At 40.3% G+C, this 25,852-nt stretch overlaps 1 protein-coding gene across 1 annotated transcript in view; it reads left to right on the forward strand. All coding sequences in view use genetic code 11, as the record gives it.

The window, feature by feature from the left end:
- EGR_01949 (Integral membrane protein GPR155) overlaps positions 1–25,852 on the forward strand; it is a gene marked incomplete at both ends in the record, with an annotated part of 33,724 nt that overhangs the window by 3,395 nt on the left and 4,477 nt on the right. Inside the window, 12 exons of the mRNA XM_024491198.1 lie at positions 36–150; positions 1,504–1,669; positions 7,987–8,142; positions 9,826–9,964; positions 11,039–11,213; positions 11,803–11,896; positions 17,552–17,647; positions 18,967–19,106; positions 19,978–20,082; positions 21,401–21,596; positions 22,827–22,987; positions 25,378–25,521. Coding sequence (XP_024354341.1) covers positions 36–150; positions 1,504–1,669; positions 7,987–8,142; positions 9,826–9,964; positions 11,039–11,213; positions 11,803–11,896; positions 17,552–17,647; positions 18,967–19,106; positions 19,978–20,082; positions 21,401–21,596; positions 22,827–22,987; positions 25,378–25,521 — 1,687 coding nt within the window. The remainder of the gene's footprint in view (positions 1–35; positions 151–1,503; positions 1,670–7,986; positions 8,143–9,825; positions 9,965–11,038; positions 11,214–11,802; positions 11,897–17,551; positions 17,648–18,966; positions 19,107–19,977; positions 20,083–21,400; positions 21,597–22,826; positions 22,988–25,377; positions 25,522–25,852) is intronic.

The raw sequence follows: 25,852 nt of genomic DNA on the forward strand, positions 1-25,852 counted from the left end.
ATTTTCCCTCTTATTTATGTTGATGTTAATTACAGGGGCATCCTTTAGTGCGACCGCTCTCTTCTACCTCGGTTTCAGTATGGTCAGAAGAATTAAGCGCATCGATCGGCGCGGAATCTACATCCTCATTTCCATCCTTGTTGGGAAAGTGTAAGTTTAACTGAGTTAAAAATTGTTTTTTTGCCAAGGAAATAATTCAGCGTTTTCTAACACATCGTGTCTTTTAGCAAATACTTTATGAGTGTTTGACCGATTTCGGAGTTATTTAGTAAGTCTCTAAATGTATCCGCCCATCTTCTCGGTTTTCTTTAACAATTCCACTAAACATAGATCCAGTTCTTTATTTCACCTGATCAGATCCCTTTGTAATTCATGCGTGATTGTGCTTGTGCGCTGTCTTACCCTGAGCGGGTGTACCCATGTTGCTAGGTAGCAGTGCTCATTCATTTAACTGATTTATGCGGTCTCCCAAATTGTCTTTATTGGATGGTGTGTAATGAATCCGATTGGCTCAGACACATTAATGTTTATGAAGACTTGATGAACGCATCCCAGCTTAATTGGTATCCCTTCTTACAATTTTTATGTCACTAAAACACTTGTTTCGTAACCTTTCGATTTACTTTTAGGCAAAACTTAAAACCCCTTAAAGTTATTAGAAAGTTCTTTCGGACGATGACGAATTTTTATGACTAACAATTTTTATTTAAATGTAAAAAACGTAAAAGAATTGCAGTGATGCTTTAGTAAATCCGCAATTTATGAACTACTTGCGTGCGAGCAAAGGCACAGAAAGTCGATGTTCCCCACTAACTAATTGGGTTTCCGACCAGAAGACTCAGTACCTTAGGCACTTCAGAAGCCCTTACTAGAGTACTCGGAAAGTCCTGTCTCACCTTTTTATCCCCTCCCAAATGACCAAGGGTGCAAACAAGGGCAACGTGGATAGTAGGAAAAGCAGGACTCTAGAACGGAACGTCTCCGGAGATTTTAAGCATTCTCAGTAAACCGTTTGTGTAATGTGGTCGATGCAGAAATTGGGAGGGACTAAGGGGAATGCGGTTATTTAGTGACGCAAAAATTAGTTCTGAATTAACTATGCATATTTTTTTGTCAAAATATTGTTGCAAAATGCGTGGAATTAATTTGCCAAATGGGAATAGTCTACAAAAACTCCATCGAGTAGATGGAAACAGGCTGAAGTACGTTAGGACTAAATTAATTTTTTGTTTGCATTGAGAACTCTTGCTTGAAATCGGTGAATCCCATTACAACAATGCTGCAAAAATACGCCTTCACCATCCAACTTGCCAGTTACCTCCCATCCTATTCCATGAAAATGTGTGCGTTTCAATCGTTACTTTCTCCCTCCCCATATTTATTATTTGTTTTAAACCCTCTCACATTGCCTCATGATTTGCTCCAAATGGCACATATTGTCATTGCTATCCTATCCCTTTTGTAGAATTTCATACCCATTCTCATTTACCTTTTCGTGTTTAGTATTATTTCGCCCTTCATAACTCGTGAGATGATGGTCCTTCTGCTGTCCCACCAGCCCAAGGAATCTTCTGTGCCTAAGTCCAGTTTCGCCTTCCTTTATGCTGCTGCCCCCACTGCACCACCTGTCTTTCTCTTCGCCTCGAATTCCGGCATTCTGCCTGAAGTGGTGAGTATTTTTGATACATTGACAACCAATATCTCCCAAATCTAGCATTGTCTCAGACCTCATGGATCCTTTTTGGTTAGTCAAATCTTCAACCAAAGCAACAACACGATATGTACATACATGACGTCTGGATTTTCTTATCTGGGCCTGGTGTCATAGTTTTATGGCGTTCTTTATCAGTTTATGGCAGATGGTTGTACCGGGTTACTATTTGATCTTCTTAAAGAATATTTGCGCTTTTTAGTTTCGGGTTATTAGTTAAAGTGGCCAACACAAACTCGTGGTGGTCGGCATCATTAGAACAAGTATCTAGCTTGTGATGGTCGATTTTCCCTGAGGTCCTAGTGGGGTGACGTACTAACTATGAATGAATATTGAAATCCATTTCTTAAGCTTTGTATTCAGATAACCTGGTTTTATTTATTTCCATTCTCCATTGTTTAGTTGTATTTTTTGAGTCGGTAGCATATTTCAAAAGGTAAAGGCTATTGTTTGATGAATAAGATGTGAACTCTCAGTTTAGTTTGTTTGTTTGACTACTGAGCATGAAAAGTCTGATGTTAATTGAATGTGTCGGCACTACTTCAAAGCCATGAATTGATTGACGAAAACATGAATAAGTAGAAATTTTAGTCTAACTGCTGATAAATATTTGGAACTTGGTAAATCATATTGTTCACAAACGGTATTTAGTGAGTTCTTCTTTTGGGTAAACGTTGATTTTCTACTGTAACTCCAAATACCTCTCCATTAAGTAGCTAACCTTTCAGGAGGATTTTAGGGAAGGATTTTCCCAAAGTAGACAGAGGAGAACTTTTGTTTAATCCTCATTCAAAGCAAAATTAATCATATGTGCGTCAGATTTACACTTCAGTTTATTATGAAGACTTATACACTACTGAAGATGTGTTATGCTACGGAGACTGCATTTCAATTACCTGGTCTTGCTCTGCCACATAATATAGCCTAGAATGGACTTCTTTCGTTTGATAGCAAATATGTAAAAAAGGGTTTTTAGTAAAAGTTTTAGAAGTACTCAGCAAAAGTTGTCTTTTGAGGGGGGAAACATTTGTCTAATTTTCTGAACACTGCAAGTTTCACAATTACCAGTTTGTAATAGAATACTCTGATAAGGTGGTGGAGATTCAGCCAACGAATGGGCTTACATGGTGTAGCTGAACAGTTCTTAAACCAATAGCAGTTGAAGGTGGTACCTTATAACTTTCATTTTAGAATAAATGAAATAATGTTGCGCTTGTATTTTTTTCAACCAGATCTAATGTATTACATCTGTATAAAAATTTATTGGGAATTTAAACCCATGCATCACATTAGGTGCTTCAGCTGTGCAAAATTCAATTCACCAATTTCATCTGCTGCAGAGCATTTCGTTCGGTCCCCGTTTTATTCATGCATAATCTGCGTATTACCGCCCCAACTCGTCAGAAAGACATTAAAAAGATCACGATTGTTTTAGTTTGGCTCGCAATTTGAATGTAAATTTCAAAACAGATTATCTAGCACACATGATAGGCACATTGCACTTTGACATCTTAATTGGCTCGCCATGCCGCCAATGTGATAGCAACGAGTAAAGGGATTTTGAGAAACTTCTTTTAAGTTGTGGCAATTAGTGGAAGTAGTACGCTCAGAGTGATATCATTAATGTAGGTAATGAAATAAAATCTGGTCTTTCACGACGCGAATGGTTCAGGTGAGATTCCCGAAAAGCTTAAATAGGAATTTTTGATGTTGCTGATATCAGCAAGACCAAAGAAGGTCAATATCACTTCAAATTTCGAACTGTTTCACTTTTTTCTCTTTCACAAAAGAGTTATATGAATCCTGAATGCCCCATTTACAGCCACGAAATGTGCTTGTTTTTAAGACAGTGGAAAAGTGGGGGTTGGTTGGACTGGGAACGTGCTGAGCCCGAGGATTCATAAAATAAGAAACAGTGTAATGAGGAGATACGATCTAAATTTATATTGGCCGTTCTGGCTTTCAGACGAATAAGCTGTTCTAAAACTTCATGGAATAACGTCTTCCCACAAACCAGGGCGCTTTAATGCTTTTATTTGCCTGAATGAACTGTTGACCGGTATGCAAAAGACAAGTATGAAATGGAGTTGCGCGTCGAGACTTCCCTGAGGACTGAGGAAGGTATAACGCAATGGCAGAATATGCATTATCGAAGTGAAGGTGAACTTAGGGGCTACTGAAACGGCTTTGAGGCCATGACGTCGGGCGGAAGTATAACGGCCGTACCCACCAATACCCACGTAACCAAAACGAAAGATTAAAGCGTCATTCTTGGCGTTCCTCTTGGCTAACCTCCCGCATCGGCCATTACAACGCTGTTGGTGCTGGATGAAGAACACCTAAAAACCAACCATACCAGTCATCGAATTTGCTCGCAGCTGAGAAGATATTTGATCGCCATGTCACTAATCCTTCTCGGCAATTCCAATGGATCTGATGTTTGGTACCGTTTGGAAAATGTATGCTACCTATTCCATGCGCCCATCGTTGGTCATAAGAACACTGATCCAAAAGCAGGGCCATTTGGCAAAGACCGGCGTTTACGATAGTTTCATGGAGGTACTGTTTCGAGTCTGTTCCTTCATGCCACTTTGTTTTCACTTCAATGCATCCCAGCTACATTTATCTGGGTTCTATTCATCTAGCGGGAAAGTGAATGAGGTATCGCGCATTCACCTAATTGACATCTTCATACAGGCACCGTAGATAGCTCCGTAACGAACTTTTCCAGATGCTTCACGACTAGTGTCACTTCGGTTGTTAATAGCTTTTCCTCAGGACATGGGACTGGGGCAGTTGCCGAGGGTAGACGCCATGTTCAACCTTTCTGCTAGGGGTTGTAACAGATGCTCCCATCCATAGCATTTGCCCCTCCATCATTTTGAGGTTTACCCTTCAATAATAGGAATCAAGTGGTTGCTTTTTGGGATCGGGCTTGATTTTTGCTGCTACCAATGTAGTGCGTTGAGGCTTCGATGAAGACAAAAGATGGCATAATGCCAGGGCAGAATATGTATTCTCTACTCACAGACGTGCTGAGGGGCTACTGGCATGCCCTGGAGGCTATACCGCTATGCGGAAGTGCCGTGGCTGTGCCCTCAGTGCTAGCGTAACCAAAACGAAAAATTTTACAAACATGAGCTATTGGGTACAGGTGCCAATTCCTGCGGACGACCGTGGAGAGTGTGAACGGCTTTCTTAGGTGGAATGGGATGAAATAATTGGGCAAAAAATGTTTACAGGGTGGGTTTTGGTTTGGAAACTCTTGAGGTCACTGCAACAGCTCACTTTTTTGGATTTCATTGAATTGAAATACATCTTTTGTGAATCGAGGAGTTTCTTTGTAGGATACGAGAAGGTTGGAAAAAGATTTGCGTTTGGGCTCTCATGAATTTACATAGGGTGACTGCAAAATTAACTGTTCGAATTGAATGTTGATAAGGTTCTGATTAATTGATTAAAGTGGGGTCTCTTAATCACCGGTTTTTGAGAAGACTTCGTCAACTTTTTGCATATTTGCTACAATAAATTTAGAGAGGCCGTTTTGGTCTTTTATAATCGGTCTCATTTTTTGAGAGGAACGAACTACAAAAATACCGTTTATGGGCGGGTTGTACGTCAGAATCTGCCAGGGACCCCCGCAACCCTAGAAAACGTTCCTGTTTGCATTTTTAGAAGCTCCCATTCTCGTGATTAGTCTGCAAACAATTTAGGAGTCTTCTCTAGTTTATCCCCTCCCAAATGGCGGACATCGGGTTTGGGCGCGCTTTAAATGGATTGACATTCTTTTCAAGGTCAAGGTCGACCCATAGCTGTAACCACGTTTAACTAAGCTGGTCGAGTGAAGCAGACCCAGGCTCATTGTTTGGCCGTCTCCACCAACCAGCAGCCAGGCTCGTATGCCCACTTTATACCACTATGCTCGCACACTCACGTTAATATGCTTTGAAGTCTTTATCTGTGGCAGTAGCCTCCGGAGTGTTCCGGCCACTCGCGACCAATAGAAACTCCCGGCTATAACCATTGGCGACAGTTTGTAACGTAATCATACGGCCATATTTATAAAGTGACTATTTTTTATGAAAACATGTCTTTTCTTGTGCATTGGTGTTTTAATAAGCACTATCCTCACCCCCCAACTGTTGCGAATGTGACCTTTGCAACAGCCCCCAATTCACTCCAACGAGCTGTTGGGAGCTTTTGGGTTTTGATTTGTTCCATGTGTGGAACGTATTCTTTGTTAAAATAGACTATATTTATGATGGATTTGCATACATATTCATTTCCCTTGGTTTGTAATATAATCTTTTCAGTGCTTGTTAGATTCTATGAAAGACAAAACCCACGTAGTGTACTGTCTTTACCTCACGGAAGGGAATCGTTATCACTTTATCCCTGCCATCTTGTTTGCGGTAAATGGCGAAGTAAAAGTAACCACATACACTTCTGTTGAGGTTCAGGAGAATTCACAAACACCTTACTCTCACGCCACTTTAAATACTTTGGTAAAGAATGGAGCCTTCAGCTGGATCGTCGTAGATATTTTTGAATTTCTCATGATCATGATCTCTCATCCGTTGTTGAAAACCCAAGGCAAAAGTTGATGATTTTCATTAAAGACAGGTGTACTGATTTATAACTTGTTGGGATGTGTTATTTTAAGGTGGTTACTTATATTTGCATCCTTAACCACAGATATATTCCAGTTCAACATCGTTACGGCATCTTTTATCTTCCTTTTCACCGCTTTCTTGAACTCATTTGATGTAATTCGATCTTGAAGACTTTGGGAAACGAGTTTAATTCGGTTATGGAGCTCCAAGATCTTCTCATCAAATTTGTTGGATAGTGTTTGCGGAAGGTGAGGTAGCAGACCGATATACCTCCTAGAAGTGGTTTTAGATATGTGGTTTTGGTGATGGATCACTCAGAGCTATATGCGTCACCTGGTAGGGCATTCGGTCTCATTCTATCTTCACTTTCCCTCGATGCCATTTCTTCGAATGGTGATTTCTTGGCATTAGGCATCGACATAAGAAATTTGCTGATCGGTTTGAGCATAAAAGGGAGATGGGAGCGGAGAGATAAAACGGGAAAATTGGAGCCTGTCTCAAGCTTGTTTTTTGTTGGTAACGAGCCACTTAGGGGCTCTGCCATTGTACCTCTGCCAGGCTGCGCCTGGTCTTTGGGTTATGTCAATAGTCCTCAAGCCCTTCTGTGCGTCGACAACACATAATTTGTCCCAGTATTATGTCCTCTTTCGCCTTCAGGGAAGTCTTGGGGCGCTACACTTGGTAACCTTTGATTCACAATCGAACAGGATATTTCCTCATATATTCCAAGGGGCTCGAATAATTTTATTCACTTAAACTTCCCCAAAAGGCAATAATGCAAATTAAATGGTGTTAAAGTTTAAATAATTTTCAAAAATGAATATATGTCTTCTCTAATTGACATGTGAACTCGACGAATAGAATCTCGTTGATTGACCTCTCCTCGAAATTGCACATGCTCTTAGGTGATGGTGTTTTTTCGTTCTCACAGAAAGATCGGCCTTCTTGTGCAACTGCACGATAACAAGCTATGCGTCCACCAGGCATTCCACACGCTGACGACTGTGACTTGGTGACGAGGCCATTATAGCTGGAGTCATCACAGGTATACGACCGTCTGCTAGTGAACCGCTTGCACCATTCAAACAATGTCACTGCTGATCGACTGGGCATGCGATCACTGCACCGTGAAGTGTTTTTAGCCTTCTGCGTGAGTAGACACCAGGAGACTTGAGTTTTACGCCTTCATTGATAGGGAACTTCGTGCATTATCATCTGACACTTCAGCTCATACTCCCCCACTACCAGCGTTACTCGCCGTCTGGACTAAAGATACCTGGACAGAATTGGGCTGGTCTAGTCCATGGACAATATGCTCGTCAGCTGTCATTGTGGAGTAGTGCACAATTTCCACTTCTACGTGTAGTTCTGCCACGGTGGCACTCTTACCTGTTTAAAATTAGATGTCCGCATCCCATTTGAGAGTCCTTCACACCTCCCATGATTACTGGAAAACCTAATCTGCTTAACAGAAATTAACCATTGAATACTTACCACTATCAATTACAATTGTTTGAGCGTTTGATGCTCATTTTTTGCCACTGTCTATGCGCAAATTTTGAACCTCGCAGCATGTTCTGTTTCCTCCCATCTGTCGAGAATAACCATGAACATAAGAGATCCAGCTCAATATTTTATTTTCTGTCTTTCTTTTGTCCAAAGATTGGCGCTGGGCTTGTGATAGGAACGTTTCTCTACGCCCCCATCATGTTCATCTTTGCTGGAATGGCTACCCTGGTGCATGTGGATCTGCGGTACTACGATGGGACGTTGGAACAAGCTGCAGTCTACCTGTCTTGGGCCAGTCTCCTGTGTTGTGTGAGTTTTTAACATTCTTTGTATCCATGACTGAAAGGAAACTTTTTTCCGTTGAACTAGCACTTTTATTTCTTGATTTGATGGGAAAGTTGAAGATATGGGAAGTGGTCGTGTTTGCGTCGGTGATATTCTGTTCTGTCGTGATTTTATTACTTGGCATGCTTTCTTGTTATAAGTTCCTCTCCTTAAACGTCGTCTCTGCACTGACAAAGAAACCCGACAATCCCGTACTGACACGAGCAAGGAAGAATAATGCGAGAAATTATAGAGAATTGTTGAGATAATTTCTGAAAGCAAGACATTAACGATGGTTGGTGTCTTGTAGAAGTTTAATGCAAGTTTCAGGTTTTTTTTTGAATTTCTTGGACACTTGAATTGGCTCATCAACCCGAGCTCTCAGCATCTAATCCCCAAACTAATAGACAAATTAACTTTTTAAATTGAAAAATGCCGGGTGAATATCAGTGCATTGAGAACGTTTCAATCAAAACGTGGCAGAAAAAGCACGGAGAAGTAGAAATCGTGTACTACTACACACAACTGATGCACAGTTTCCGTGGACCAGGCCAGCTTAACTTTGTCCAGATATCTATTGTCCACACAGCGGGTATGCAAACTTCAGCTTGTGATGATAATACATGCAGTTTCCTGTCAACGAGGTGGTACAACTCAAAGCTCCTGGTGTCTACTCATGCAGAAGGCTAAAAGGACTTCACGGTGTAGTGATGACGTGCCTGGTCACTCAACAAGCTCACTGTTTGAATGGTGCGACAGACAGGTGTATGTCTCTGGCAATTCCAGCTGTATTAGCCTCGTTGCCAAATCACAGTGGTTATTTAGCACTATGAGTATGTAGTCAGTGTGTGGAACGCCTGCTCGACACAGCTTTTTACTGTGCAGTTTCACAAGACCAATCTTTCCGTAAGAACGAAGAGCATCACCACCTCATAGCATTTGTAGTTTCGAGGGTGTAGTGTATATTGACACCAAATATCATTTAAATGTCACTTTTTGGACGGCATCTCTGTTTCAAATGGCTCACGATGTCCAAATAAGTGTCTGTGCTACCCAAGCAAAATCGGCTACTTGGACCCACCTTTCTCTTAGGAGACCTGATCACTGCTGAGAATTGTCAATGTATATTTAGGTATCTGAGTCTTTTTCATGAGGGTTTGGACGACAAGTAGGTTTGCTGAATTATTCACTTTCCTTTTTACAAGCTCAGCAAACTGAAGTTTCTTGAAAACTAGCAACACTTAACACTTTAAAATGTCATTTTTTCATGCAAAGTAAAGTTTCAAAACCAATTAGCGTCCCATGAAGGTTCTGTGGCAAGATAAGCGTTTTTAATTGCATTGTCGGCATTCCGCCTCCTTTTAGTTTTGAAAGTCGGGTTTTATTACTGAGAATGGTCTATTGCTAACTATTACAAGCGACGGAAAATGGGGATGCGCATGCAACTTCATGACCTTTTTATTTATTGCGCCTTCTTCCTTCTGATCTGGAAGACGGAAACAAAAACACTGCTGCAGTTTGGTAATTATTGAGTGCTCTTCTTTCTTCTTCGTTTTCGTGTTTGGGCTATCTCGAAGCCACTGAGTACTTTGTAAGACTGCAAACTACTATTTGCCTTTAAATAGGGTTGCTACTCGTAAAAAATAAGTAGCAATCTACATTTAACAGGTATGGACTCTGGCAATACTTGCGGTGACAAAAAAGGCCAATCGAATGCCCTACCGCTTTCTTGTCTGTGTCATTGTCTCAGTCATGGTCTTCTGCAGCAGCCTGGTGGTTGGTTCACTCTGGGAGCCCATAACCTGGGGTGAGTTCTTGCTCAGTTGCTGATTCCTTTCTGAAGTGTCCCCCCCCCCCCTCCCCCCCAGAAAAGTAGTTAGGCATAGCATATTGGAAGCAGGTTCTTCATAAACCTACGGAAGAGCTGGGATACTGCTAGCTTAGATATCATTGTCTTACAAGTTAGTTTACAGGCATCTGAACGTTTCATGGAGTTGTGTAGAATTAAAACAACCATCTTTCTGTTAAATGAATTCCTTTTAAATGAGGTTCTCAGTAATGCTCATATTTTTTTTCTACTTTTGATGTCTCGAGGTAGTCGGAAATAACGTCATGCAACGATTTTAAACCAAGACTAGGGGGAATTCAATTCCACTGGTGACGAGGCATCTCGCAGGGCTCAAATTCTTCTTTGAAACTGGATCACAATTCGTCCTTTTTTGTATTCGAGGCTAAATGACATTCTATAGCAACTGCAAGTTGTGTCACTTGCTCTTTATATAGATATTTATTAATCGACAAACTAAATTGCTAAAACACGCAAGATGGGTTAGTTTCACAAAACTCTGCTTTTTACTCCTGTCTCCCTTCTGGTTTGTCTCCGCTTCTGTGCCATTCACAGTTTCATGTAACCTAGAGAGGTGCAAACTTTTTGAAGACTCTCATAACTGTCTTTTAATGTTTCAGCTCTTTAAAATTCGAATTCACTCCAATTCCTCCCCGTTCCATTCAGGGGTAGCTGCCAAAAGTTTGCTTATTTTCAATAGTCTTTCTGTTATAAGTCCTTGCAGATTTGGTTAATCACAGGCGACGTCCTTCTTCCACATTTGGGCCTGGTCTTCAGTTAGTGGAATTCGGGAAGCTAGTCGTTTCCACAACTACAGTGTCCGCATTGTTGCTGACGACATAATAAGGCATACCAATGTGGAGGCAGATTTATTGTGGACACACGGAAGGTTTGGAAAACTAGTAATTTAAATTATATGAGCGGAGCCCACATTGAATCCCAGGAGATTTGGGAAACTCATGGCTATGTGTACCACCTTATGCAGCCGATATCAAGCTTTAACTTACACCCGAGTTTTTATATCTTTATTGGCAGATAGGGAAGTCGATACCACTTGGAGTCAGTACATAAAATTCATCGTCTTCTTTTTCGCCTGCACGGGATCACGCGTCTGGACGGCTTTCCTTTGCATTGCGCTCCTCCTTCAAATTCGACGTAGGCGACCACTGTCAATAGGAGCCCAGATTGTCTTCTACGCGCTGGGATTTGTGTGAGCCGCTCATTTTAAACAAATTATTTTATTAAGTAGTAAATAAAGGTGGTAGAACAAATCTAAACATTTGCAATAACTCAAACGGTAACACGTTCCATGCGTACACCACTCTTTTGGGCTTATGTAAATGTTTTCCACAGCCAGGACGAAATGGTTTGTCGTCCAGGCGATTGGTTACTAGGTCCGTAAATACATTGAATCAGTGGAAGTTAGAGTCTTCACTGCCTAGCTTGTATTTACCGTTTGTTCGACCACTATGAAACTGTAATAGATAATGCCAGCTGGAAAGTGAACGATGTTGCCACAATCAAACGCTTACAACTGCTAAAAAGGACCAGTAGTAGGGGTAAATTGCGGAAATATCGCTTTCTCCTTTGGTTCCAAAATCCACTTAGGTTTTCTGGTATCTTCGCTTGTCCTCATAAAACCAGTTTCACGATGGGACAACACGAAATATTTGATCAATTAGTTGAACTAGTACTAATTCATCCAAATTGTAAACGCCAGGCCATCTGATACATATGATTTAATTTGTCACTATTTGACATCTTTTATTGACTCGGCTAAAGCATCCTTTCCATTTTAGAATTCCGGTAGTTTCGACGCTGATTCTGACGCTCACTGCGCAACCTCTCACTTCTCGTGACATAAACCCAGCTTTTCATTACGGCACGACACAAGTATGTTTAAAATATGGAAAAATTGCATGGGGAGAGGAGTTGCAAGTTATGCTTTTAATTAATACTCAGTTTTTCTGTATTTGGAAAGCGATACGAATTTTTGACAGTTGGATTGTAGCCAATGCTGGTTACTGTCTTCTGAGGCCATTCAGTCATGAAGTCCCTTTTATGTTATAATCATGGGTCTAAATCCTAAAATATTAATCCGTTTTCCAATAATAGGCTCTCGTTTTGGTTGTCTTCACAATGTTTTTTTTTCTCAAATCGTCAACGGGCACAAAGGCGGTATCCTTTACAAATAATCTGACAATCCGGAGGAATTTGATCATTACTCCTACACTGAGTGACAAGCAATAGGGAGCGAGCGGAAGAATCAAAATTTCTGTCTTATTGACAACTAATAGTTGATTTCCCTAGAAACGACTAATGTATCCTTGTAGCTAAGGCGATTATATTACTTTTGTCTATGAACAAAGTGTGGTGTATTGGAGGCGAATACATTAATAACGCTAATATTTCGAGTCGGCAAGACGAAGGAGATGACTGACTGCATTCTAATCTAAGAAGTTTGGTGCAAAATCACCTCAACACCGCGAAATCTTCTAATGCCTAACCTTGTATTTTGATCATAGTTGCGAAATTGTAACCATATTTTGCTACCAGCCCTCACTTCTTCCATGTTTGGTGAATAGGATTTGGCATTTTTGCACATATAAACAACTTACTGCTTTTCCACACTTTCTCAATGGATGGCTGTTTTATCAACCATCTCCAGTAGCAGAGACTTGGTTTGTGTTCTTGTATGTTTATCACACCATTAACTGGTGAAAGTGGCTAATCGAGCATCACAGACCTATGCCTGGACATGAATCTTTTTTTTATAAATTTAGAAACAGATTAAGTCTTAGCAGAATAGACAATGGAACAATAGTTTTATGATTTAGCTCATTTTTGAAACCCAATGAGGAAGTAATGGACCCTTTCCCCATTTAATTCTCCTCATTTGGAAACATTATTTCAGAAAGACTCGTATTACGAACCGTTGTTTTATTGGTCTCTTTTTATGCACTTTAAGGAAAAGAAATCAGTAGGAGTTATTCCCGATGCTTTTTGACAAAGGCAGGATATCATAGGATAAAACTCAATTATTGAAAGATAACTCCTACTTTTGGCTTTGGTAATGTGCAGTCTCATTTTGCTAAGCCTTACCCTCAATTTTGTAATTATGGCTGGGATTGCGTTTTTTGCTTAGTTTCATCTGCAGTCTGGTTGATGCGAGGAAATGGAAAGTGAGGTAGAAATATGGTGGGTCTTGATATTGAGTGTCACGAAGTCTCGCGGATAGCCTTATCAAACTCATGGATATATCTAAGAACCGTTAATTCAATGAAATGACAGATTAAGCTATTGTCAATCAATCTGCGCAAGACTTGTTGGGTCCCAGTGTTAAACACTCATTTCGACTTGGGATCATGTCTAGACTCCAACGAGAGTAGTCGCATGAACTTCATAAATATGTACAAATGACATATCCTTTACTAAAAATTTAATGACTTCCGTCATGGAATGGATTGGTAGCATGAAACACCAACGAAAGGGGTACTTTGTCACCTTTGCAAGTGCTTTGATAAACAAGAAGCAGAGTACCTTAGTGACCATATTTCAATGTTAGTGTTCACTGAAGTCAGTTTTTTTGGTGGATGGTCTTCGTTCAGCGTTCAGCATAACTTCGTGCCAGGAACTGACCCCCCTTTTTGTGTTTGCTCATCATTAGGTGACCATCTTGTCAATTAGCTTCACTCATGAAGGGTGAATTTGTGCCACTTGCACAGGGTCAATTGTTTCAAGGAATGGGAAATAGGGTTTCCTCATAAGACATGATCAAGGAAATGTAAAAGAATGAGAACTACATTGGCAGTAAAGGCCAATAGGTATCTCGGGTTCATTACCCCCCCTTCCCAGTTCTAGTGTCTGAAATCTGTTTCACCTTTTCTCTGATTTCAGGTTTTTGAGTGTTGGTTTTTCTTCTTCCAGCTGTTTGTCGGATTCACCATGTTCAAGTCCATGATATTTCAACCGCGACTTATTGCCATCCCCATTTTTGTTGGCCTCAGACAGTCTTAAAGTTTTTCCACTGGACAAAAAAACCATGGAATGCTCGGTTTCAATCCTCTTTTGGATAGACTCTAAAATTAAGTAATTTATCTTTACCTTAACCACCTCTATAAAAGGGTCAATTGTCCATTCAGACAGTGAATAGTGTGAACGAGTGTTGAGGTAAAGAAAGCCCCTTTTAAAGTTCCTTTGGTATCACAGAGTTTACCAAGCTAGACCGAGGCTTGAGTTCAGGGAAGAAAGGAACAGAGTTTGGGGAGTGGAAACTACATACATATCGGTAGTACAGCCCTCTCCATACTGATCCAGCGTCAAATCATTGTCTGAAAAACAGTTTGACACGAAAGGGTCCGCTAATAAGGCTTAATCATCCGAGGTTAGCCCAATTCACTTCGTCGTTGGTGCCGAAATGTTGTTCCCCGAGGTATGTTTTGGGTGATTTGTTGCGAAATGATGTGCCCAGGTTTTCTCCCAGTTCTGGCCTTTTTTGTGAAGGGTTTGACTCCTTTGTATTGTGCAAAGGTTTAAATCTTCCTTGGCGCCTGCTTAGAGCTAACTTTTTGAAATCGCAAAAGCCCCTGAATGAATGCGCTGTGCTCACCGCTGTAACAGGATGGAGACGCTTCTGCGAAATTTCTCGACAGGTTTTAGATGTCGACATGCTTGGCGTCCAGACTCAGGGGGGCGCGTTGCCTGATATGCATCTCTAGCGCTTCCTTTGCTCCGATAAAATCCCACGTAAAGCTCAAAGTTTCAATTTACATGCATTTTATTCCATCTTTGAAATTGTGAAAGCAGGGAAGAATTCTCTTAACTTTTTTTTCTAAACATAAATCTACGACGACAACAAGGGTTCTTGATTGAGTCGTTTGTATTCATTTTTTGTCAAAAAGGTGAAACCTTTTTCAATCTAGTAGAGTATTTGTATACACTCTATTAAGCTTGGTTCAACTAAAATCTGACTTAGTCTTCAAAGGAGAAGTTTCATCAAATGTGAAAAAGAAATTATTTTTAAACCTATTGGGTATTTTGAATTTCACTTATCCTTCCATAAACTTAACATAGAGATAGTCAGTCTTGGTTTATCATTGGGTTTGTAAATATTTTATCTAAACATCCTAATTCTCAAGTTTGGCTCCCCTTACTACCAAGGAGTACAGACTTATCAAGCACACAGTATAACTCGTAATAGCAAAAGTTGCATTCCTAAATTTATGCTAATTTTACGTATAATCAGGGGCAAAGCCCGTAATCATTAGGTAGCTTAAAAGTCCTTGCAATTTTTAGTAAAGCTCCACACAATGACTTCTTGTAGCTTGCGGAGGTTTTTTAAATACATGCGACTGCTTATGCCTACGCCCTAGAAAGCACGGATGTGGGTCCAATCCATCGGCGCAGACGTGAACCGACTTCTTTCCTTGTACTTTGAACTATCATGCCCGCAAATGTCGGTTCGATGAACCTAGTGGATGGGGGTCCAAATCGCGGTCCCAAAGTTGCAGGAGCACCTGTTTATCCTTTTACATAGCATTTGGATGGAGTGTGATGTGCAGCAGAACACACCGACTCAAGGGTAGATGCATCAGTTTCGAGAAGATCCTCCATTTTTAATAATGCAGAGAAACTACGCGTCTCTATCGTTTCAGAGAGGTTTAAGGTTAATGAAACGAGCAATTGCAGTAGTGTTTAGTGTAAGTGATGACAAAATGCCTCGTTTACGCCTATGACAAATGGCAAAGTAATGGAGCTTCCAAGTGAACGGGTTCCGCCCACTTGCAGTAGCAGATGAAAATAACCTTCAAACACCGCCAAAATGGATTATGGGGTTTGGTAGATATGTCTCATTCTCTTCATTACCCTAATGCTATTCCCTCATATTATTATTATCCCCTTTTCTTGGGATTGTACAACCACGGGCGAAAAAGAATGGGCCATAAGGAAATAGGTGAGACAGAAACAAAAGTGGCTGTGGGTAAAGTTTTTCTTTTAGAGGCAAAACGTTTCATGAAAGCACACTTTGTGAGCTCGTGCTTTGTCGGGAAAGGACAAATTTTAATAAATGAACTATTTTAAGGAGTTTTTTTGCCGTTATTTGATTTTATGACAAAAAATCTCGGCAAATTTCTGGCCACCTTATTTTTGTAGCTAAATATCCACTGACAGTTTTGCTATCTTGTCGTTGTTGTTTGGCAGTGTCTATACGAGATTAGTGATTGCTTTTATGCTTATCATGACAACAAGGGGAGGCTATTAGTTTACCATCTGAATACGTTTAGCCTCTTAGGTAAATTTACTGCTTTGTTTCAAATGGTATGGCATCGAAACTTCCGCTACGTTACTCACACCTTGCAATAGATATATTCACCGCGGTCTTATGGCTATCCACCGTGTTGGTTCCAGCTGAAGTCTACCAAGACTTAAATCATCTATCTGAACCTATCTTCTCAGTTTGTTAATTGGTCGCACTTCGTTTATGTTTTGAGGTATTTGAGTGGTTGGATTTGTCGTAAAACTTAAACCTATCCCGATTTAATACATTGTGAAGGGTAGAACTTTTTTTGGAGGCATTGACTAGTGTATTTTTGGGCCGTTTTTAGAAATTTTTGAATGCCCTGCAAAACACCTCCAAAAAGACCGTATGATGGATTGTACTCGCAAACCCGAGCATCATCTGATTGGTGGTGAAGTCCCTACATAGAGCTGAAAATCATAAAAAGTCGGATTGAAATAGGTTTCCAAATTTAACTTGAATACTAAGTATTTTGGAAACTGAGAAATGTTACAGTGTCCTTTGAAGAGAATCTGTTTCCTGGGGTTTCACTTGCCCAATGTTTGTTGAATTGTTTAACGCTATTTGTAACTATGTGCAATCTGGGAATTTCTATTTACCCACGATTTCACCGACCACCATTGCCTGAAGTAGTGATGAGGATGTGTCATCGAAAACTTTTGAAGCTACCTCCCAGAAGTGTCAGCTCAAGCCACGGCAAAGAATGGTTATGCAGGTGCCGATCGCCGAAATGTCTTTTCTAGGCTTTTTTCACATTCTTCTTATATGCAATTCCAAATGAGTCTAGTACGAGATCAAATTACCCTTTGGGACTAAATGTGAGGACTTTTGAGTTTATACCCTAGAGAAAATGAAAAGTCTCAGGAAGTACAAAGAGGCTTTTTACATACTTATCCCTGCATGTAAATTGTATTTGGGAATTAATTTTGTTGATATGATCGGATAAGGACAGAATGATCAGTCGGAAGTGGAAAACCGTTTTCATCCACCCTTGCCATAGGAAGATTAATCTTTTGCGGAATTCGCCTGGTGCCAATACACTATATGCATGTATTAATGCCACGTTAGCGTACTTTAATGCAAGGAATCGAAAACTTCTCTTTGAATTTGAAAGTGCTTCATGCTCTGCCGTATCAAAACCCATTTCAAATTACTGCCGCTGACAAACCTTTAACTCAAAATTACTTACTTCAATGCCCTGTTTAAGAATAATCACTATCCATTTCGTTTATTTCTCGTTTCTCTTTCAGCAAATTTGCTCCATGGTGCTTCTTGTTATCTGCTTGTCGACCTCGTTACTGGCATTTTTATGCATTTTCCGCTCCAAATCAGTCGTTTCACGTCGCGTAAGTCTGTTTGCCTACTCTGCACCCTTCTCCCTACATGAGAGCTTGCCTACCATTTCCGCTGCCGTTTTTAGCACTTAAGGTATTCAAAAATGCGAATTCGATTGCGGGTAAGACATGTTGTGACCCAACACCCATTGTTTTACTATTGCTTACTTAGTTAACAACTCTGTATTCCGGTAATAAACAGTTCATCCTTGGATCAAGTTAAACCTCGCCATACTTGCGGTCCCTTGGTCCCGATAAACAAACTATGGCCCTAAGAATACACGCACCCACACCGTTAGTTTTTGCATTGGATATTGTCTTCAGTAGTAAATATTTCTTCAGAAAGCTTCTTTTCGTTAAAATGCGTCTCCCTTGCGCTACGCGCTTAACTATTCGCTTTCTTCATGCGTCATTAGTATCCACGGTTGTCTTGGATAGAGATTTGTTTGAATCAACCGGTGTATAAGGAGGTTGCTTGTTTTCCAAAGTTGATTAAAAATCTGGTAAAATTGCATGCCAATTGAATGAATCATTAAGACCGAACATTACTTTTAACTATTGGGATGGTTGGTGGTTCTTGCGCCAGTTTTTATGCACTACTATACATGCTTGGAATTGGTTTTTTAATGTTAGTTTTCCTAGTCTTGGTATTGTCTCCCTAAGGCAAAAATAGCCAATTTAAGTAATTACGCTTCTACAGGCTCAACCTTTAATTAACCTAATGCTGCTCGACCTTTCTTCTGTTGTTCTCACCAAAGTCTACTCATTTCGTGTTGATGGAGGAGAGAAAAGGTAATGCGGTTGCTTGTAAGTCAGATTAGCTCAAATCGATGGACGTTCAAGCAATGGTGGAACTTTTGAACTCGTGAAGGGAAAAAAAGCATTTCAGGGAGTACGAACCGAACTCCTTCAAATATACTTACCTCGGCATTTAGCCCATAAATGCAAGTCAGTCTTGTTATAACAAGAATCTTGGAACAATCGGCCTCACCTTGTTAACGGTCAGAGGTGGGAAACTGTTTTGGTCCACGTCCAACGTGTGCAAACTTCTTAAGATCCAAAATGTTCGTCAATGCCTGTGCTCTCTTCACCGTCGCCATTAAGAGGACTTATTTCTTGCAGAATCTAGCGTCGACTAGTCACGCGTCTATCGACAGTTTAGGGTCGATTGTTTAGCATGCTGAATAACTGCTTCAATATGGGCTGTGACCGGGATCGTCGCTGGCACACAGCTATCTGCCAGTGAATCGTCCTATCACCGTGCCCTGCTGTGCTTAAAGTCTCCTGTTAGTATCCCTTTGTTGCATTTCTCCTTCTTCCTTACTCTTTAGAGCTTAACTAGCAAGAGATCACGGTCTCATTCCAACTTCGCGGGTGCAGTGGATGCGACTGAAACCACCAGAGAAGTGGAATACGCGCCCCTCCTTCCCCCGGAAACTGGAGATGAACCTGAACTATCACATTTAAATGAGTGAGTTGTTTTTGTTTTGCAGTTGGGAAACCTTTAAGTTTGGAAATTGTTTTCCACCACTACTGTTTTAGTTTACGAGTTTGTGTTTGGAAACGCCTTAAAATTTAACGCAAAAATTTGTCTCCCAGTTTTGTTCGTCTAAAGAACATGTTTAGAGTGGTTTTAATGTTCAATTTTCATTGTTTCGTATTTTTAATAATAAAACCTTTTCGTTTGCATCCTTAAATCCCAAGTAATTGCTTTTAATTTCCAAGTCGAATAAATACAATTTGGAAGTACACTTACACTATTAAAATAGTACCATTAATTATTTGTAAAGTGACCTGGGAAACCAGTTTTTGGTCGTTGATTTTTCTCTACCAATTCTTTAAAAAAAAATTAGCCTCAAAACCTACTTTACTCAATTGTGCGTGAATTCACACTTAACAACCGTGCGAAAGAGTTTGCAAACTTTGAATGAAAACTATGCTTCTATGCGCGAAGAACACTTTTTGTAGAGCAAAATTCACAGACGAATAATTGGATGGAGATGGCATAGCAACCGTTAGAACGAAGGCTGAAGAGTCGAAGTCTGAAGAATAGTTGGAGCTCTACCATGTGCTATCCGAAGCAAAACTTACTTTCCATGGTATTAGTTAAGCTTTGACTTCCTCGTCGATATTTATGAATAGAAGTTTATTTTTATCTAACTGTTAGTCTCCAAAAATCCTTTTTCAAAATCCATATGTAGACCGAAACTAAAATTTACGATGAATTTAGAAGGTCTTTGGTAAGGCATTCACTAGATTAAGTCTGAATTATTTTCTATGTACACTGCAATGCTACACTGGGTACTTGTGAAAGATAGTCAGACTTTTTTCTTTGGTTTTAGGCCAGTGTCACCTGACGAAGAAAAATCCAATTCGTCGGACTTGCTTCATTCATCACCTCACGATGGTGCCTTGCATCAGCACGAAAACGAGGTCGCTGATTTGCAGTACGTGTCACACGGCCCTTTTTTCCACTTCCTATACTTCTGTCCTATATGCGGACGATTTCGTCCCTCTTAAACATCAATGAAATGGCTACTGAAGTGTCTAAGGTGAGCAAATGAGTAATTGCCGTGTGAGCTTTCACTTTCTACAACTGCTGGTTGGATTGGTTGGAAATCCTTGAAACGGTGAATTTCCGAGCGGCGTTAATTTTTCAGCAATTTTTGTGACCACCTTTGTCTGGCAAGAAAAAAATGCGTGGGTGGATGGATGTGCCAAAGTCATAAATATACCTCTGTTGGCAGGGGGTTAATGTTACCTTTCGTACAGTTTCCTACGAGTGGATTGAAAGATCCGGTTAGTGGTGGGGGTGGCGAGCATTAGCTGCAGTCACGGCCACAGAGAAAGGGGAAGGTATCTTGAACCTGGTCCGGAAAAACTGAATACCTTTTCAATGGGTTGCATAAATGATGGATGTGTGTGTGTGTGTGCCGGATCTGCATATTTTCTCGTTCACAGGAGTCCTAAGTTCTAGGTGGGTGTCTCACTAACTGACAGTTAACGCTTTTTCCTCATTTTCTGTTGAAGCCAATCAGTGGCTTTGAAACACAACTGTGTACGGGAACTGCGATGTCGGTACGAAAAGTGGTTACGTTCGGCACGTGTTCAGTTCAGGATGGGTTTCTTAATTTTCCACTTTAAAGATCATGCTACCCTGATTCTACACCACGCAGTTGTAGGTGAAAGGTGTGTTCTATTACTGTCATGTATTATCTGGCGCAAATTTCATAGGCCAGTCCAGTTCAGGTATCCTTAATCAGCACTTGGTGAGATGTGAAGTTTTGTTGGAACCGAAGGCGCAAAACCTGCAGGTATTTTTAGAGTTCGTCTGTGGTACGATCAGCTCCAGTAAGAAATTCCGGAGATTTTAATGTTCCAAGCTTGGATGTCGATGAACCTGTTTTGGCAGCATTCACCCTCATGATTCCTCGATTCCATGATTCATGATTCCGATCAACCCGTAACCTGTTGTGAAATAGCTCAAGAGAAGAATCCTTTTATGGCTACCAAGACAATTTTCCACTTTTGACCAACGTAGAAGTGAAACATCATACACAAACCATTAGATTTTAAAGCTGTTTTGTAGGTCGGGACAAGTATAACAGAGAGCTCTGTATGTGGGAAGTGAATGAAACTTCCATTCTTTGAAGTTTGTTACGTTGATCCCGTTTTGATCTGAACGCTACCCGTAGGTACTTGTAAAGGCCGTTGATTTTTTTCCGCATATCCAGCCAGAACTTTATGACACAATTCTTTCCTTAGAGAAAAACAGATCACCACATCTCCCGTGGAGAGAACTGAATATCGGAATTCCTCTGTTGCATCGTCAAATAAATCAGACAGTGAAGAGGCCTTCCAGGAGGATGATCTTCCGCCTCCACTTTCGAATCAGTCAGAGGTGCCCAATTTGCATCGCTTCTTCATCCTCATCATCCTACTCATGATTAGCATGTTCTTTGTAAGCTGCTCTCCGGAATGTTTTCTCTTTCTTTTTGAAACACAATAGAGTTTTAAAAATGATTATTTTTTATATCACTTAACGCCTATTTTAATAAGTTATCTCACTATCTGCTTATTTCACATTAGAGAAAAACATATTATCGCCTCTTTTTCATTGTTTTGGAAGTTTTTTTTTGTAGTTTTATTGCCTTCATTGACCTGTCTCCCTTTATTGCTGAAAATCAAGTCGAATGTCTATTAAAAGTGACGTAGGGATGATGAGTGAGGTAGAAGGATTGCCTCGATTAAGGTATGGACCCATTTTTCCTAAGCAAAAATAGGAGCAATTGTTCTCTTGACCACAGAGGAATGGGCATTTTTGGTAGGAGCTGTTTGACATAGGGTCTCGAGGCATCCCTTAACGCGTAATAAAGCATGCGGAAGGACTGAGAGGTCATAAAGCTGGTTGGGTTGCGCTAACACCAAATCGGTGAAAGAAATGATGGCGAAATAAGAAGACCCTCATGCCAACATGAAATTAATGTGCCATTCTCCTAGGCAGCCCTTGTCTTCTTCCGAGTGTGGACGTCACAAATAAGTGACCAAATTTACTTTACACAAGGCAAACGTCATGCACCAGTTGACTTATGCAGTCAACTGTAACCTCCAGCAAATACCGTCATCAAGTTTGCTATCCGAAAGCAACTACTTGAGTGAAATTGACTTGAAATTATCTTATGCGGCTTTCTTTTGCCATTCTAATTCAAACACTGATTTCTTTTCCGCTTGTTTCGAGCATTATTTTACCTGTGTGGATCTTATTTTCCACATTTACCGATTATAAGATGCATAAGGGCCAAAAAAGCTAATTTAGCTCTCTTTACTGGTGCTGGGAAAATTACGGACCTAGTGAGAAGAAATGAGGAAGGATATTATTGTTTCACTGCAGTGAATAAAGTCGATGCCGTTGAAAATATCAGATCATTTAGACCGTTTCATTACTATCTCAGGTAGCGTTGTCCCGACAGCCCTACTTTGTAATTCCAGCCACAAAAGACTCGACTTTGCTTTGAAGGGGGGTGATACCCAAACAGCTGTGATGGTTGCCTAGGTGATGGCAAATGATATATTTCTATCGTTTGTGCTAAATTCAAAGTTACTATGCTGTATGCAAACAGATTTCTCTGTTAAATGTACTGAATACTTTCTCTTTTTCTCTTGAAATAATAAAATTGTCTTAACTTGGTAGGGAATATGCATTTGTCTCTGGCGCTTGGTTCGAGAAATGGAGGCTGGTGTTTTTGTGGTAGTGGAATTCATTGACCAGATCTTCAATTTTGGCCAAGGAATTCTCATTTTTGCCGTCTTTGGTATCGACACTGAACTCATAATCAATCCCCTTGCTAACTGGTAAGTCTTCTTCCCCCTAAATTCAACGTAATAGGGGATTAGGAGCGCTTACTACCCTTCAACTGCATTCGCAGACAGTTAACTGACTTACTATTGTTCACGGAATGATCTAGATTTTGGCTTGGAGAGTAAATGTATCATCCAAGTGATAGCCAACTTGATGCATAACTTCTTTACTCCTTTAGGAGAAAAAAAAGATATTATCACTGACAAACTTGGACCAAGGAACTACTATTTCTAGTTTTAAATGTTGGCAATTTTGGTCGAAAATCTGACCATTGACTCTTATGAGGCGAATGTAAAAGCCAATCACACTTAGCGTGCTCCACCTGTTACAGAGGATAGTATTTTCATGGATTAGTTAGCTTAGTTTTAGCATATCTACCTACCATGCTTCAGAATATGTTACTAAATCTAGCTCTGCTTTCCGTGAATATCCCACACCCGCTGTTGCTATCAGGTTATCCCCTAAGATGCACATGAGACACGGGTCACTTATGAGCACCTTTAGCATAAACACGCCCAGACGGTTTGATTACACGCAATGTTGAGACAATGTGTTAGTCCGGATTTCTCGAGTTAGCATTATGTAATTAAAGCAAGGGCATTTTTTTATTACTTCTCCCATAACCATGGAAACTTCCTGTTTGCATTTTTAGTGGCATTACATATGCATATACATGTCCCACAGTAATTTCAGTAGTGGTGGCTTTGATCTTTGCGTTTTCTGGCGCTCAGATAAGGTAGGGCGTGAAATCATATTCACTTTTGAAAATGTTTGAAAAAAGGCGGAAGTACCTTTTCCTGTGAATAAATGAATGCATACATAAGCTCGTTTCGGTGCTCAAATGACTAAGGAATGTATTCTCTTAGAAATGATTTGCCCTACTCTGATTCAATCGGGCCTTTTCTATTCAGAAAAATTAACTACAACTAGACTCAAATTGAGTTGACTCAATCAGCCAAACACTTAAAAAATTGTCAACTTGGAACGAGACACATCTATCTCCATGCAAATGATTTTTCCTGTCAGTTCAATCAAGCAACGAGATTGTCCGAATTTTATGTACCCACAGAAAGCCATCACATCTTGGATTAGCGTCTTCTGACGGTAGATTTAGCCTTTTCCTGCAAGTGTATCATTCAGGATCTCCTAGGAAATATAACCCCGTCCGTTCAGGTCCAACCATTTAAATTATGTGAAAATTTGCTTTTATGCAAATGGTTTATTACTCTGGGTTCATCTATTCAAATCCTGCATAACGGTAGCAAAACTTGACTTCCATAGAGTTAGGAACGTTTTGCTTTCTCTGATGCACACAGGTCAAGAACCGGTTTTTGGGGAGCAAAATAAGCGGATTTTCTGTTTGAACCCTGGGTATTTGCCGGCTCAAATAAGCTTTCCTCGATAAATTAAAATTTGGTCGAAGAAAACAAACCAACTTCTGGAATAAGAAGTCTTTGTCGGTTGTAAAATATGAGTAAAATTTCATGCTTTGGAGCCATTAACTGTTGCTTAGATGAGCAGAGCTAATTGAGCATTTGGGATTTTCATCAGCGTCGATTTTCTCACATTGCTTGAGCACCATCACGTTCCGCGACCGTGGAAGTATTGCTTCACCGACTGAGGGATGCGATCCTTTCCAAGTTGGCTGATCCCTCACTCGACCAGTTGAGCCAAGAGCGACCTAATTTCTCTCAGAGACTTGTGAAATTGGAGGAACTATTTGTGGGTTTAAATATTTTAACAAGGCAATACTTTTATGTCTTTAGTAGCTTTAGGAATGGAAGCTTCTATTCTAGAATTTAAGAGCTTTAAAACCTCTGCTGCTTGCAAGGTGGAGATTAGATTTTTTTAAAGCATAAATCAGAAGTTTTGTTCAGAAGCCTTTGAATTTATGAGAATGTTTTCCTTACTCTGCCAAAAGCAGTTTCAAAACCACGAGCTCACTTCCCGACACAACTGCCGCAGTGATCCACGTTGATTAGTGAAATTATCCAGAGAGTTGAGGTAAAATCTAATGCTGTGGAATTGTTATCCGCTCGTTTGGCGGATCTGCCGCCCAAATAGGGGTGACTTGAGTGGATTTTGATGACGGTATCAGTATAGGGGAGTTTGCTGTTTTTTCGCCTAAATTTTCTCCGTATGAGACAAAAAAACCACGTAAAAGAAATTTAGCTGACTCGGAGATTCACTCTCACAAGAATGTGTTTAGCATGTTTTTGTTTAGTGTCAAAACTTTCAAAGTCCGGAAAGGACTCATTTTCACACTCAATTCTTTTTGCACGAACTGAATGGTAGATTCGTGTATTCGTTAAATCGATCCTTAAAACTCCATGAATAATCTTGTGAACTCGAATGAAATTAACTTGTTGTTGTCTTTTAACAGCATTTCGACAATGCGCTACTGGATGAAGGGTAATCTCTCCTCACGATCTTTGCGACTGGCGAGACAAGTGAAGGAGGAGGATGTGGAACAATTCGTGGCTACTCACCTCTCTGAGTGCATGAAACAAATTTGCACTTCTCTCCCGTGAGTTTCAGCTCTTCATATATTTATTTTTTCATCGGACACTTTCGAACCTTCCTATCACCTTTTTTCCAACTGCTTGTCTCTATGTTCTGCGTATATTTTATTTCTTAGCTCTTACTTTATTTCTCATCTGTCCCGAAAAATTGCCAAAGCTATCTCCGAACATGTCGTTCCACAAGTAGATAGGAACTGAGGGGAAATTGAAATGAAATATATGAAGAGAGCCTTAGACAACAAGGTAACCAGATCTAATCACGTAAGAATCAAAGGGTTTACGTAGTTTAGCACTGGCACACTTGCTGATTAACTCCTCGATTCCCCTCTTTTACTT

The sequence above is a fragment of the Echinococcus granulosus genome (genome assembly GCF_000524195.1).
Source record: "Echinococcus granulosus chromosome Unknown EG_S00008, whole genome shotgun sequence".
Taxonomy (NCBI): Eukaryota; Metazoa; Platyhelminthes; class Cestoda; order Cyclophyllidea; family Taeniidae; genus Echinococcus; species Echinococcus granulosus.